This window comes from Aotus nancymaae, unplaced genomic scaffold (genome assembly GCF_030222135.1).
Source record: "Aotus nancymaae isolate 86718 unplaced genomic scaffold, 86718_ANA_hifiasm-v0.15.2.pri h1tg000041l, whole genome shotgun sequence".
NCBI lineage: Eukaryota > Metazoa > Chordata > Mammalia > Primates > Aotidae > Aotus > Aotus nancymaae.
In genome coordinates this window covers 41237292-41251396 of record NW_026988455.1, presented here as the reverse complement: position 1 = coordinate 41251396, position 14105 = coordinate 41237292, and the positions used below count along the sequence as shown (strand labels likewise).

General features: G+C 39.4%; 1 protein-coding gene across 4 annotated transcripts in view; it reads right to left on the bottom strand.

The window, feature by feature from the left end:
* Positions 1 to 14105, bottom strand: part of CEMIP2 (cell migration inducing hyaluronidase 2) — an 85198-nt gene that overhangs the window by 56863 nt on the left and 14230 nt on the right. For 3 of the 4 annotated variants that reach the window (XM_064361654.1, XM_021669262.2, XM_064361653.1), the window contains exons 2-4: positions 8457 to 8799; positions 4282 to 4422; positions 3029 to 3590 (exon numbers count right to left, since the gene is read on the bottom strand). In XM_064361654.1, coding sequence (XP_064217724.1) covers positions 3029 to 3590; positions 4282 to 4422; positions 8457 to 8787 — 1034 coding nt within the window. In that variant the 5' untranslated portion in view covers positions 8788 to 8799. Of the gene's footprint in view, positions 1 to 3028; positions 3591 to 4281; positions 4423 to 8162; positions 8228 to 8456; positions 8800 to 14105 lie in introns of those variants that run through there. The other variant, XM_064361655.1, reaches the window with a different exon arrangement.

Here is a 14105-nt window from a genome sequence, read left to right as displayed (position 1 = left end):
TCTGAGAGATGTGCTCAAACTTGTGACCAAAAGCAATCAAAGCAAAGGGATGATTTATAAAACCCAGAAAATTTGCTTTAGGACTTCTGGCTTAAAACATGAAAAGAAAAATGTCAACTTCCTATTCTAGAAATAAAATAACAATTATAATCTGTGTCTGACAGATGGCTGGATATTCACAGATAAAAGCTAACCAAAGCATGCCTACACCCTTACGAATTCCACAGCCGCCCCTGTATGGATTAGCTACTCTTTGGACAACAGTGCTTTGTAGTTTTATTTATATCCCTTGATACAGCAGAAAGAATCAAATAAAGAATGTCTCAATGTATTATCTCCTATTTGAGAGAAGAAAAGAGAGGAAGTATATGAGAGGCTTCCTTTCTTTACCAGAACTGTCTCAGCAACTATAAAACAATGTTCTTTCTCTCCTATTGACATTATCTCCAAAACACTCCTACTTCCCTCCTCCACTTGAGGGAAAATTTCAGTGCACCAGAACACTATCTTCAAAGGCCTATGTGTTTATGTAATTGGAGATAATGTCTATGCAATGGAACGTTGGCAAAAGATCACAACTATAATTCCTCTATGAAATCAAGGGTGATATTTTAAAAGGAATTGAGAAACCAGTAGGGAGAGGAACCTAAGAAAGTCAAAATAGTCACAGCTAATGATCATGCAAATCTAGAAACAATAATAGCACGAAGAAGTAGAAGCTGTAATCCCTGGCATTACTGGATAATGAAACAAAGTAGTTCTCTAACTTTGAAAGAATCATGCTTCCACTCCTAAGTCCATAAATTATAGAAATATATGCACATGTACATCAAGAGATGGATGGATCAAGGAACATCTAGGGAAGTAATTTTATACAGGTTCAAACTGGAAAGCCACTCAGATGGCCACCAATAAATAAACTGTGGTATAGTCACACAACAGAAAATAAACAGCAACGAAAATGAGCCTCAGCCAGGCACATGACTCATGCCTGTAATTGCAGCAATTTGGGAGGCTGAGATGGGAGGATCATTTGAGGCCAGGAGTTTGAGACCAGCCTGGTCAACAGAGTGAGACCCCCATCTCTATTTATAATTTAAAAAAGAAAAGAAAATGAGCCAGCACTATATGCAACAATGTAAATAGCATTCAATAACATAACACTGCACAAAGAAGCCAGACACAAAATCTGATATATTGTCTGCTTCCATTTATATGAAGTTGAAAAACAGGCAAGCTGAAACTTTAGTAGATCCCACAAATTCAGTAGCATGGCTCCCTTCGGTGGGGAAGAGGGTGATTACTGTACAGCAGAGGGAGGAAGGGAACTTCTGGGCTGCTGGCAATGTCCTATTTCTTGACCTGGGTGGTGGCTACGCAGGCATCACATTGTGGCAACTCATTAAGCTCTACATTCTTATTTTTAGCACTTTTTTGTATCATATTTCAAAAATAAAAAGCAAAACCACAAAAAAAAACAACCCTTTGAGGTTTTGCACATGGAATTTCCTCAGTCTGAAAAAGCTTCCTTCTCTGCTGTCTACACAGCACACTCCTGAATTCCCTTCAGGTCTCTTGCCTTTGGGGAGCCTGCACCAATTCGCTAGGCCAATGTAGAGGCTCTTTCTATTAATACTTATGTTCCCCTTACACCCTGTAACTGCAGCGTGTCTCACTGTATGATCATCATCTATTTGGGTCTCTGTTTATCCACTGGATTAACTGAGGGCTCTGAGACAGTGTCCTTTCGTCTAAGCATCCATGGGTATCCAGCACTTAGCATCTCCTAAATATCTCCTACGTGAATAAAAGGCATTTCTAAAATGTTACAGACTGTTTTTCTTCCCTAATTTTTGTCTTTCTATAGCCTTCTGTAGAATTGCTGTAGGTAATATCTCATTCCAACAATCTACCATCAAAGGAAAAAATAGTGCCTAGATCATTCTGGCATCTGGGTTTTGAGGTCCTCTTAGTTTTTGCACCATAGATATTCCCTGACTTTATTAGGAACATTCAGCAGAATTAAAAACTTCTGTTTTTTAAGTGAAATGTTAGGCCAGCTACTTCCCCTAGACTCAGAACTGCATTAGGAAATCACAGTTAATTAGAACATGTCACAAGAAGGCTGGGTGTGCTGGTTCATGCCTATAAAGCCAATGTTTTGGGCGGCTGAGGCAGGAGGATCACTTGAGCAAAGGAGTTGGAGACCAGCCTAGGCAACAAAATGAGACCCATTACTACAGAAAGCTTAAAAATTAGACAGGTGTGGTGGCAATTGCTTGTAGTCTCAGCCACTTGGGAGGCTGAGGTGGAAGGATGGCTGGAGCTCAGGAGGTGGAGGCTGCAGTGAGCTGCAACCAAACCACTGCACTCCAGCTTGGGCAACAGAGCAAGACTCTGTCTCTAAAAATAAAAAATACAAAGAACAGGGTACGTTAACCATAAATAGCAGACATTAATTCCGCTATCTGGATGAATTTCCTAGCCCTTTTAACTTTTTCCTTCCTCACATTTGCCAGGGGTCTATACACCTGTGCCAATCAAACAAGCAGATTCAAATCAGCATGCAAAGGAGTCCAAAACAACAAGAACAAAACTGTATATTCCACCCAGAGGCTTTGAAGAAAGGTCTAGAACTTAGCATGAAATTCTGCCCTAACCTTTGAACTCATAAGTTGCCTCAATCAGCCTGAGTTTCATAGGACCTTCAGAAGGTAGTGAAAGGAGGAAGTCCCTTCAGAGGCAAATTGTCCTTAAACTGCCTGCCTGTTTTCCAGTACCTCCTTTCTGTTCTCTGCTTTTCACTAGCCTGGCACTGCAGTTCACAAAGGGCTGCATAAACGAAAGCCAAGGAAAACAGCTTCTGTATGCAGTATCCTATCCTCCAGCCCCATGTCTCAAAGCTACCAGGCGTACAAATCGTAGTGGGGCTTCTGATGCCTGAGTCCGGCTGCAGCTTCTTTCCCCAGCCTCGCTCTCCTCTCACACAGACACGGACTCTAATAGGGATCTGGGAAGGTGTCCTTACCTGTAGCCCAGTCCTTGGATCAGTTCACTCCCCAACCGGTCCTGGATCATCTGGATGGTTCCTTGTAAGAGGCTTTTAGCGGCTGAATCCCCGACAGCTATGGCAACAATCCGACCTGGATCCTGGAACCTCAGAAACTCCTGAAGTCGCCTGCTCTCATTGTGGTATTCATGGGTATCAAACCTCTCACTTTCCAAAATTTTGGCTGTGTCTTGGTCAATGACCCTCACATTGAGGCCCCGGGAAAAGTCCTTTTCAAAGGTGTAGGACCCAAAGGGCAAGCCTGAGGAATTCAGGGTCTTCGCCAACAACGTCCACGATGTCTTCTGTGCCCCGTGTAACTCCAGTGTCCCACCAGCTTCCACACCAATAAACTTTTTGCCAAATGTTGGCATACTTTCACCTTCATCTGACTTGCCATACAAGGCAATTGTCGCTTTGGATTTATAGCGGCATTTTTCTGCTCCAATGTGAAGCGCCCCACCATCCTGGATCAGGATGTAACGAGTCCTCAAAGTAATATTTCTGGATCCATCTTTATTGTCCCCAAATACAAGCAGTCCTGCAGGGAACATCACCCCTGTAAGCCAACTTCTAAATCATCTTTCTGAGATACAAGGAAATAGATTTCACCTTAAGGTAAAATACACTTCCGCAATTAACTTGGAAAAAAGAATTCACTAAGAGTCTGCTTAGAAAACCAAAGGGAAAAGTGAAGAGTTCATATCTTAATATACTCTCAATGCCCATGACTGTGAATTTCAATCTATTCACTTTAGAGGTTAAATAATTTCTCTTAAAAATATATAAGAGCCAGCCAGCTCTGCGGTGCAACGGATAGCACATTGGACTTCCAGCCGAGCTTGGTGTGGCCATTCAAAAAATATCTAAGAGCCTACAAACCTGAATCTTATTTTTGTATATGTTTACTCATGTTAACTTTCTCATCACTTTCAGAATTGTAACAAAAATTCAGCTTTGACAGATCACCTCTCTGGTACTGTTTCCTTGTCTATAAATCAGGGGTCTTGATTTGAATGATACTTAAGGTCTAAGCTCTTAAATTCTATGGTGTTCATCTCTGGATAAATTCTCTGGTTTTATCTCAGGAACTTTCCAAATCTCCATGGTTAGAGTAATACCACAAACTAAGGGCTATTTTGCCTAACAATAGTTTTCTACACAAGAAACATCAACTATCCCCACATTAAAGAGCAACCTTGCAGTTCCCATAGGCAAGAACCATTACCTACCTCCATCCTGAATGACTATAGAATGCACCGTGGCATCTGAGGTCAGACGGAGCATATCTCCCTCCTTGATAACAACTTGCTTTGCAGAATCTTGTCCTGGATCCCAGTTCCTGAGACGAGGATTTTGATCTGGGCAATTTTCTATAAACACATTAATATTCCATCCAACCCATTAAAATGAAAGAATAGTATAGTCAAATCTAAGCACTACCATTATTTACTGCAGATCTGTAAGAAATATGCTAACATATTTTGATTTCCTGCCAGTAGAATGGAAATCCCACCCCTTTCCACTAGCAGAGAACCATCTTACTCTTTAATTGCTCAACGCATTTCCGTTTTAAAGCATTACTGCAAAACTAAATTGCTAGCATCTAGTTCAGGACAAACTTCACGGGAAAAAAAAAAAAAAAGTGTTCTCCTGAATCATCTACTCTGGAAATAAACCAATAGAAAGAGGCAAAATTATAAATTGTCCTGGGATTCACACTAGAAAGCTGTTTTAGAAAATACGTTCGCAACATCCCGGTAAAAGTGAAAATCGCTAAATAATACATTTATCAGGTCTTCGTAAGTTCCTTCCCGTACACAGTAAATAATGAAGTAGGTGTTAATAGCACCTCTCTCCAAGACTGAGAAACATCACTATCTTCAGTCATGTGCACTCTCCCAACAAAATGAAAGAGGCAAGTGGCTAACGACATAACTTCTATTTTCAGAGACGAGGAAATTACAGGTTAGAGAAGTCAAAGATGACTTAGAAACCTGAGTGATATGCAAGTTTCTCCTTTTAGAAAATGAGATTCTTTACTTGTAGTGTTCCTTTACTGGAATTAGAACCTGGCTCTTGAATAGATATTATAATAATGAAAATATAAAAGTATTTAATTAAAATAGCCATAGCTATTTAATGCATGACACCTTTAATGTCTGCCATAATTCTGAAGAGGGGAGAAAAAAAAAATTACATCTTCAATTTTGATCAACTAATGATCAAGTATTTGCGGAAAATCAATTTATCCACTCTGTACCAGATATTTTAAAATTTATAAAGCATAGAATCAACTCACATTTCCTCAGAGTTTATATTCAAGCTTTAGAGAAAAAAACCACCAAGTATGAAAAAATGAAATGCTGAACAATATGGTAGTGACTTGAGGTTCAAAAGACCTCAGGCAAAGGAGGCATGGGGCTGGAGTAACTGAGGCAGCTTCATGAACAGGTGACCCAAGACCTGGGCATCGAAGGATGGGCAGTATTTAAACAAGAGGATCAGAGAACACTAGCAATACAAGTATCCCTTGCGATCCAAGTGGTCCATTTGGTTGCTCAGTTAGAATTCCAAGATGGCTGTATTTAAACCGAGCAAAGGTAGGAATAAGCAAGATATGCTTGAAAAACATATGAAGAAATTCCTTTCATTAAGGTGGAAGGTATATGTTAAGGAATAACATGAGAAAAAATAGAGAAGTGGGGTGCTGCACAGAGATATTGTTCTATACAGAAAAAAAAAAGATTCCTCATTTTGAACTTACGTAACACTAATGCAAACATCTTCCTGTTTCTGAGCTCTTCCGATGCTCGAGATTTATGCTTTCTCTTTAAGGTGTTATTAACCACAGCTAAAATTAGTCTCATCAGTTATATCCCTGGAAATTATTTCATGGCATTCAGTTTTCTCACAGCAGTTTCATAACTGGTGATATTTAATGCTCCTGATAAGTCAATGAGTATACTATTACACTAAAAACAATCTTTAAGCTTCTCTTTCCATCAAAGAAACAAAAAAAACTCTTAAATTTGTTTTGACTTAATAACGAGGATTCCTTGAACTTTTCTTCTACTTCCCTCTTTCCATAAAACATCTACCTGAAATTCTCCATAGTGTTATAACAAGCACTGTACCCAGCTATGAAGAAGGAAATCCAGTCTTTTGAGATCTGGAGCCTACTTCAATGGTTATATAATTTCTCTTAATTGTTTATAATTATTCCTCAGGAGAGCATGCTTCATTAGAACCATCACCAAAAATTCCAGTCTATTTCCTTCCAGTAAAATGCACTTAATGAGAAAATCTGTGGTCTGTACTAAGCACTGAAAAATAGCTCAGCCAGCCCCACCTTCCCAGCTACGCACTTGCAGAGCAGTGAGTTATATTATCAAAGTTATGTAACAGCAATAACCACAGTCAGGCTGTCCCTGAAATATTTCAGCATACCAGATCTTTCCACTGATGATCTGCACTTATATTGCCAAAATGTGAAACAAAGAACATTGATTCGAGGCACCACATCAGCAATGCCCTGTTTTAGATGGAATATGAAAACACCAATCAAAGCCACAGACTTCAGCTCTGATTTCCCCCTAGTCTAGCATCCCTTTACTGCAGAATAGCTGGGAAGTATGAATCAGCACAGCGAACTTAGTTATTATGAATCAGCATAGAGAACTTGGTTATTCAGCTGGGAAAAGGAGAGAGGAAGTCATATGGCATGCAATGGAAATCAACGTTATAAGTTCATAATGTGTTCTACTAGTTTGGTCCCTAAGGATACTAATATGCATGTCTCTCTCATTTCAGGTTTATTTTCTTAGAAGTATTTAGCACTACCTCTCCCAGAACCTTAAATTTTTTTTAAAAATCCCTTAAAGCACCCAGGAAAACTAAATAATATAATATTCGTAAGTCTTATAAGTAGTAAAATGCTTCTGAACCGTTATAGCCACTGAAGGAAGCATTTAACTTGACAAAAATCTGTTGTAGACTTTGTTTAAAAATGCAGAAAAATACGGTACCCAGTGCAGACTATTAAGAGTCTGCTTCTCTCTTCACAGCCCCGAGCCCTCTGATTTTAGACAGATGGATGGTATTCTTTTATGAGGCAATTCATTGTTTGTATTCTATTAAGGCTGACTGGCAACCAACTTCTTCAAAACTTTTCAAAGTATTGATATATCATTAACTTGAAAAGACCATTTAAGAAATTAAAATCTCCCTGGATAATATTTAACTAGGAAGAAATGACTGATATTTAGATAAAGATGCCAGAACTTTTTTTTTTTTTTTTTTTTTTTGAGACAGAGTTTCGCTCTTGTTACCCAGGCTGGAGTGCAATGGCGCGATCTCGGCTCACCGCAACCTCCACCTCCTGGGTTCAGGCAATTCTCCTGCCTCAGCCTCCCGAGTAGCTGGGATTACAGGCACGCACCACCATGCCCCGCTAATTTTTTGTATTAGTAGAGACGGGGTTTCACCATGTTGACCAGGATGGTCTCGATCTCTTGACCTCGTGATCCACCCGCCTCGGCCTCCCAAAGTGCTGGGATTACAGGCTTGAGCCACCGCGCCCGGCCGAACTTTTATCCTAAAGGATGCTTCCCTTCCAGGAGGTATATTGCTACTCAAAAATATTTGAAACTTTTCCTTTGGAACTGCTTCCCAAGCCCATTTCAAGTCACACACACAAATCTTATTATTTGTAGTCACTTACTCAAAAAAAAAATTAAATATAGTTCACTACATTTATAACCAAAACAAACTTGCAGCCGAGCATGGTGGCTCACACCTGTAATCCCAGCACTTTGGGAAGCCAAGGCGGGCAAATCACTTGAGGTCAGGAGTTCGAGACCAGCTTAGCCAACATGGTGAAACCCGTCTCTACTAAAAATACAAAAACTAGCCAAGTGTGATGGCACTTCCCTGTAGTCCTAGCTACTCGGGAGGCTGAGGCAGGAGAATCACTTGAACCTGGGAGGCAGAGGTTGCAGTGAGCCAAGATCGCACTACTGCATTCCAGCCTGGCCATAGAATGAGACTCTGCCTCAAAAAAAGAAAAAAAAAAAAAAAAAAAAACTCGCAACAGTCCAAAAATCATACCTACCATAAGAATTTAGTGAAGGCTCTGAAAGCATTTCCAAAACAGGTGCTCCAAGACCTTCTTGAGCACTGGAACAAAGCATCACAATGGACAGAAAGAGCAATCATTTAATTGTATCATTTCCAACAGATTATTGAACAATTGCTCTCATTCATTAGAAATTATACCTCATATTACCTAACTGCATATTAGTTAGCTAGGGCTAACTTAAGATAAAAAAATTTTTTTTAAGTATTCTACTATTTCCTCCTCTTTTTTCTTCTAGAATATGTTCTATGTACATACAGGCAAACTTACCATCTGGAGCATATTTTGAAGATATTCCTAAAATGATTGCAAGTGCAACAAAAAATGAGAAACTAGTAAGAGCAAAACAAATGAAAGTATTTTTGTGTCTCTTTTGCTTTTGACTTTCTCTCTGGGCTTGCTGTTCTTCAGGTAAGAATGCGAAGGTTGCCCGGTCTTCTCGTCTGATGGAGGTAAATTTGGCTGAAGCTTGACTCTTTGGAGGGGGAGGAGGACGCAATGGGACAACCTTCCCTGGAACGTAGCCGGATGAATGATGACTGTTTCCATTCTGAGGCTGGAGGAAAGCAGGGGCGTGTCCCCTGGAATCAGTGGCATACATGATACACTGTCACTGTGAAAGGGAAAAAAATTAAGCTTCAATATGTGAATATTTTAATTTTAATAAAATTTAGAAACTACTATTTTTTAATTTCTATTTTTTAGAGACCAGGTCTCACTCTGTTGCCCAGACTGAAGTGCAGTGGCATGATCATAGATCACTACAGCCTCACACTCCCAGACTTAAGCAATCCTCCTGCCTAAGCCTCCCCAGTAGCCAGGACTACATGGCGCATAACACCATGGCTGGCTAATTTTTAAATTTTTTGTAGAGATGGGATCTTGCCATACTGCCTAGGCTATTATCGAACTCCTGAGCTCAAGTGATCCTCCCACCTCGGCTTCGCAAAGTGCTGAGATTACAGGCGTGAGTCCCAGCATCCAGCCAGACTGTGTGAATTGTAAATGGTTTTTAAAAAGTACTTTTTAAATTGTGTTAAACATACCATAAACTTATATTTTAACTATTTTGACTGTACAATTCAATGCCATTAAATACATTCACAAAGTTTGTGTGACCATCACCACCATCCATTTCCAGAACTTTTCATCAACCCAAACAGTAACTCTATATCCATTGAGTAACTCTCCATTTTTCCCAGCTCCTGATAAACCATCATAATGACTTTTTGAAAATATCAAGTCAGCTTACATCCCTGACAATCACCTTCACTACTTGTGTGACAATCACCTTCACTACTTGTGTGACAATACTGTCACTGCTTCTCAACCCTGGCTGCATGCTATAATCACCTGCTAAGGCGAATGCTCAGTGCACCACTCCTAAACAATTAAATCAGGATTGCTGTCCCTGGGATCTAAGTATCTGTAGCTTTTAAATGCTCCCCAAGGGATTTTCATGAACATCTAGGTTGAGAGCCTCTGTTCTATGCAAACTGTTCTCTATTTTCAGTGTGCATAAGAATCATCAGAGAAGCTTGCTAAAAGTGTAGATTCCTGGGCTCTTTGCCCTGTATTTCTGGCTCAGCTGGTGCAAAGAGGGCCCTGGATTTTACATTTTTTAAAAAATATATCTTGGTGATCCTGAAGCAGGTCACACTTTGAGTATCATTATTTTATCTTCAAATTGAAGATAAAAGTCCATGTGTCGTGAGGACCCAAAGTGTCCCTAAAAAAGTTCCAGTAGATAGGCACTCATGTGTGGATGTTTTAATTTCCCCACTAGACTTATTTAGTGATTAAGCAATTAAGTATTTCTATCTGTGCTATCACTTAACTATATAGATTGTTAATTCATTTGGTGAGAAAGTCTAAAGTCTATCTTGTCTCTTTAAATCCCCAAATTTTGTCTGGAAAAAAACAGATATTTAAATATTATGGTTAAGATGATAAAAATAGCTAACACAATTAGTGCCTTATGTGTATTCATTCACTTATTTAACACAACAAATCTATAAGGTAGATGCCATTACCCCCATTTTACACATGAGAGTAACCGAGACCCAAAAAGGTTAATTAACTTCCCCTAAGATCACACAGTTAATACAGAGGAGAACCAGGATTTAAACCTAGGTATTTTTACTCTAAAGTTTAGGCTCTTAACTTACACCGTGTCTTTCCAAACAATTGAGGCAAAGAATGAGTTTTGCAAAGGTATCACTAGAACTCAGAGTGCTGAGTTTGAAAGGCATATAAATCTTCTCAGGAATTCTTCAAACATAATTTTATAAACTATACATGCTTCATTTTTAACAGAAGCTGACACACCAAAACAGGGAAGTCCTTTTCAATTTTTTATGTTCTCTATAGTGAGCACTTACAAGTTTTTGAATGAAAAAATAAGTTTTGAATGAAACCTTACTCTGTTAAATTGCCAAGAGGAAGGAAGGAAGGGAGGGAGGGAGGGAGGGAGGAAGGAAGGGAGGGAGGAAAGGAGGGAGGGAGGGGAGGAAAGGAGGGAAGGAGGGAGGGAGGGAGGAAGGAAGGAAGGATCCTTCTTACGGCAATGACAGGGGATAAATATATGGTGTGCTCTATGGCTTCAGAAACATGGTGTTTAACCTCTTACATCCCTTCCTTAACAACTAGAGCATGTCAGAGTCACCTGACTTCATTCAATACCCTTACAATTAATCCCCTTCATCTTCTGCCAAACAGTGAATAAGATTCTAGTCATAAAGTACTTCCAAATTGCTCTAAACTATCAGCAAACCCATTAAACACAAAGTGGTCATTAGAGAAGCCACAAACAAGCAATTCCCAGGACCCAAGCGACCTGGGAATTAATGGGGGCAGAAAGAGAATCTAATCAGGGATTGATGCTGATTTTACACGGGGCAAAGAACATTCTCAGAGTCAGTGTGTCTGTCAAAAACACTTGGTTTGTGGGGTTTGATTTCTGAACAAAAGTAATTATTTAGATGAAGCTCAAGCTTCATGACAAAAGAAAAACACCACCATTCAAGGTACTATTGAAGAACCGCTGCATGTGCCAAGCAGCAGACCAAAATAATGGAGATATCCTGCTGGAACAAATGAAAGAGTACAATACAGACCCCGTTATCATCCTCTCTTAACAAAGAAAGGGCTAAAGTAGATAGTCTTGAGTGTCAGTTCACCAGGGTGGGAGGGGAATCACAGCCCTAATCTGCTCTGAAAGGAAGTGGGAATCTTTTGTTTCTGAGGCTGCAATCATCTGATACCTTATTGTTTCAGGGTGAGAAAGATTGTTATTACTTAACAGGCTGGTGGGGGTGGGGGTCTTCGGTGGGAGATAATGGGTCTCCAGATGTATCCACAACAAAATAAAAGGCATGAGAGGCTAAATGAAGTCACCAGCCTACAGGGAATAATTTACGTCTTCACAGTCAAAAAATGGATCCCAACATGAAAATTCAGATGGCATCTGTCACAAACAAAGTGGTCAATAAATCAAAACTAAACATGGTTGTGTTTTTCCTTTAAAGCTCCTGCAAAATATTTGTGTGTCTATGCACATGTTCTGAATCCATTAGCTCTATTTTATTGAAAACCATGTAAATGTATAAGCAGCAAATATAAGATTCTTTTCCTAAAAGGTAATATGGTGTTGCACCATATATTAGAATAAAATAACCCAAAAAATCATATTTAAACAGCTCCTTCAATTTATTCCGATTTTTAAAAATATAAGATACAAATATATTGCTTTAGGATTTCACTTTATGTTTGCAGATTTACTTCAGGCATAATATTATCTATTAATTACTTTAAAATATATCGATTGATAATTATAGATCTAAATTATTCGTGGAAAAAACTGACATTCATTCAGTAAGCTAACTGTGAGCTCTTGCTATCATTAGAGGATTATGGTAGGAACTACGGGGTGTACAGACAAAAGATTTACAGCATCCCCAAGAAATGCAATTCCTAAATTCCATTTTAAATCACTTGTTTGGAAGGCAAGTGAAGTTGACCAAGTTTCCCAGGCTATCTCAACAATGGCTGTTTAATCTCCAAAGTTGTTAGTACTTGTGTCTGGGGACCTGAGAACAAAGGAGGAGCCTACCAGGGGAAAGACGATGAAGAGTTTCCTCTGGCTTACAAGGCAAACATTAGGCGCCATTTTAATAATTTCACTACAGACCAGTATTTCACTTTAATGCTCAGTTTGTATCACATGCTATTTTTTTAAAGCGTCGTATTTCTAGTGGAAAACACATGCTATGCAGAAGGAGCACATGAGTACTTTATGACACATTTTTAGACCAACTACAGACTGTGGCAACACCTAAAATAAGACAGATAATCCAAAATGGGGATAATCTAAGTCATTCATATTAAAATGGGAAATGTACTCCACAAAGCTTTTAAAGCATAATTTTTGGTATTTAGGTATTCCTTGAGGGAGTCATTCTGTGAGTATTTATTTACTGGATTATGAAAAGTGGGATCACAAAAGGCTTGGTTATGAATCAAGCAAGCAAATAAGCAAAGCAATTAGAAAACTGCATAAGCAATTTAGGCAAATATTAAATTAGATAATAAAGAAATTACTAAGACTATGAAAACATACCAACTTAAAATATACTAATGCTGTTTTAAAAAAAAATACAAATGCTGGAAAAACACAAGCATTCCAAAAAATACCTAGTGCTTTTGGCTAATTCTCAGTTGCCCTCACAAAAAGATACCTTAAAAACTCACTGTTATTGCCGGGCGCGGTGGCTCAAGCCTGTAATCCCAGCACTTTGGGAGGCCGAGGCGGGTGGATCACGAGGTCAAGAGATCGAGACCATCCTGGTCAACATGGTGAAACCCCGTCTCTATTATAAATACAAAAAAATTAGCTGGGCATGGTGGCACGTGCCTGTAATCCCAGCTATTCAGGAGGCTGACAGGAGAATTGCCTGAACCCAGGAGGCGGAGGTTGCGGTGAGCCGAGATCGTGCCATTGCACTCCAGCCTGGGTAACAAGAGTGAAACTCCGTCTCAAATAAAAAAAAAAAAAACTCACTGTTATTTAAATTAAATTCTCTTGGGGAAAAAAAAAAACAGGTATATTACCTCAAAAGCAGTTCGAGGTGAGAGACTCGTATAGTTGGCAAGAGCATCCAGTTTATTTGGTAATAAATTACAGTAACTAAACACAGACAGTAATTATTTTGAGATTTTAATAACATTAAAGGAAATCATGCTTTTTTTTAGCTTATAAAAAGAGGCATAATTTTGGCCAAGCAAGGTGGCTCACACCTGTAATCTCAGTGCTTTGGGTGGCCAATGTGAGAGGACTGCTTGAGGCCAGGAATTCAAGACCAGCCTGGGAACACTGTTGCTACAAAAAAAAAAAAAACCCACAAGGCCGGGTGCGGTGGCTCATGCCTGTATTCTCAGCACTTTGGGAGGCCAAGATAGGGAGATCACCTGAGGTCAGGAGTTCAAGACCAGCCTGACCAACATGAATAAACACCGTCTCTACTAAAACTACAAAATTAGCTGGTGTGGTGGTACATGCCTGTAATCTCAGTTATTCGGGAAGCTGAGGCAGGAGAATTGCTTCAACCTGGGAGGTGGAAGTTGCAGTGAGCTGAAATCCTGCCATTGCGCTCCAGCTTGGGCAACAAGAGTGAAACCCCATCTCAAAAAAAAAAAAAAAAAAAGAGGAGGCATGATTTTAAGAACATTGAGCTATTCTCATTTAATGCTTTCATCCATGAACCCTTCTCAAGTTTCCATAAATTAGCAGGGCACAGTGGCTCACACTTGTAATTCTAGCCCTTTTAGAGAATGAGGCAGAAGGATCACTTGAGCTCAGGAGTTTGAGACTAGCCTGGGCAACATAGTGAGACCTCATCTCTACTAAAAACCAAAAAAATT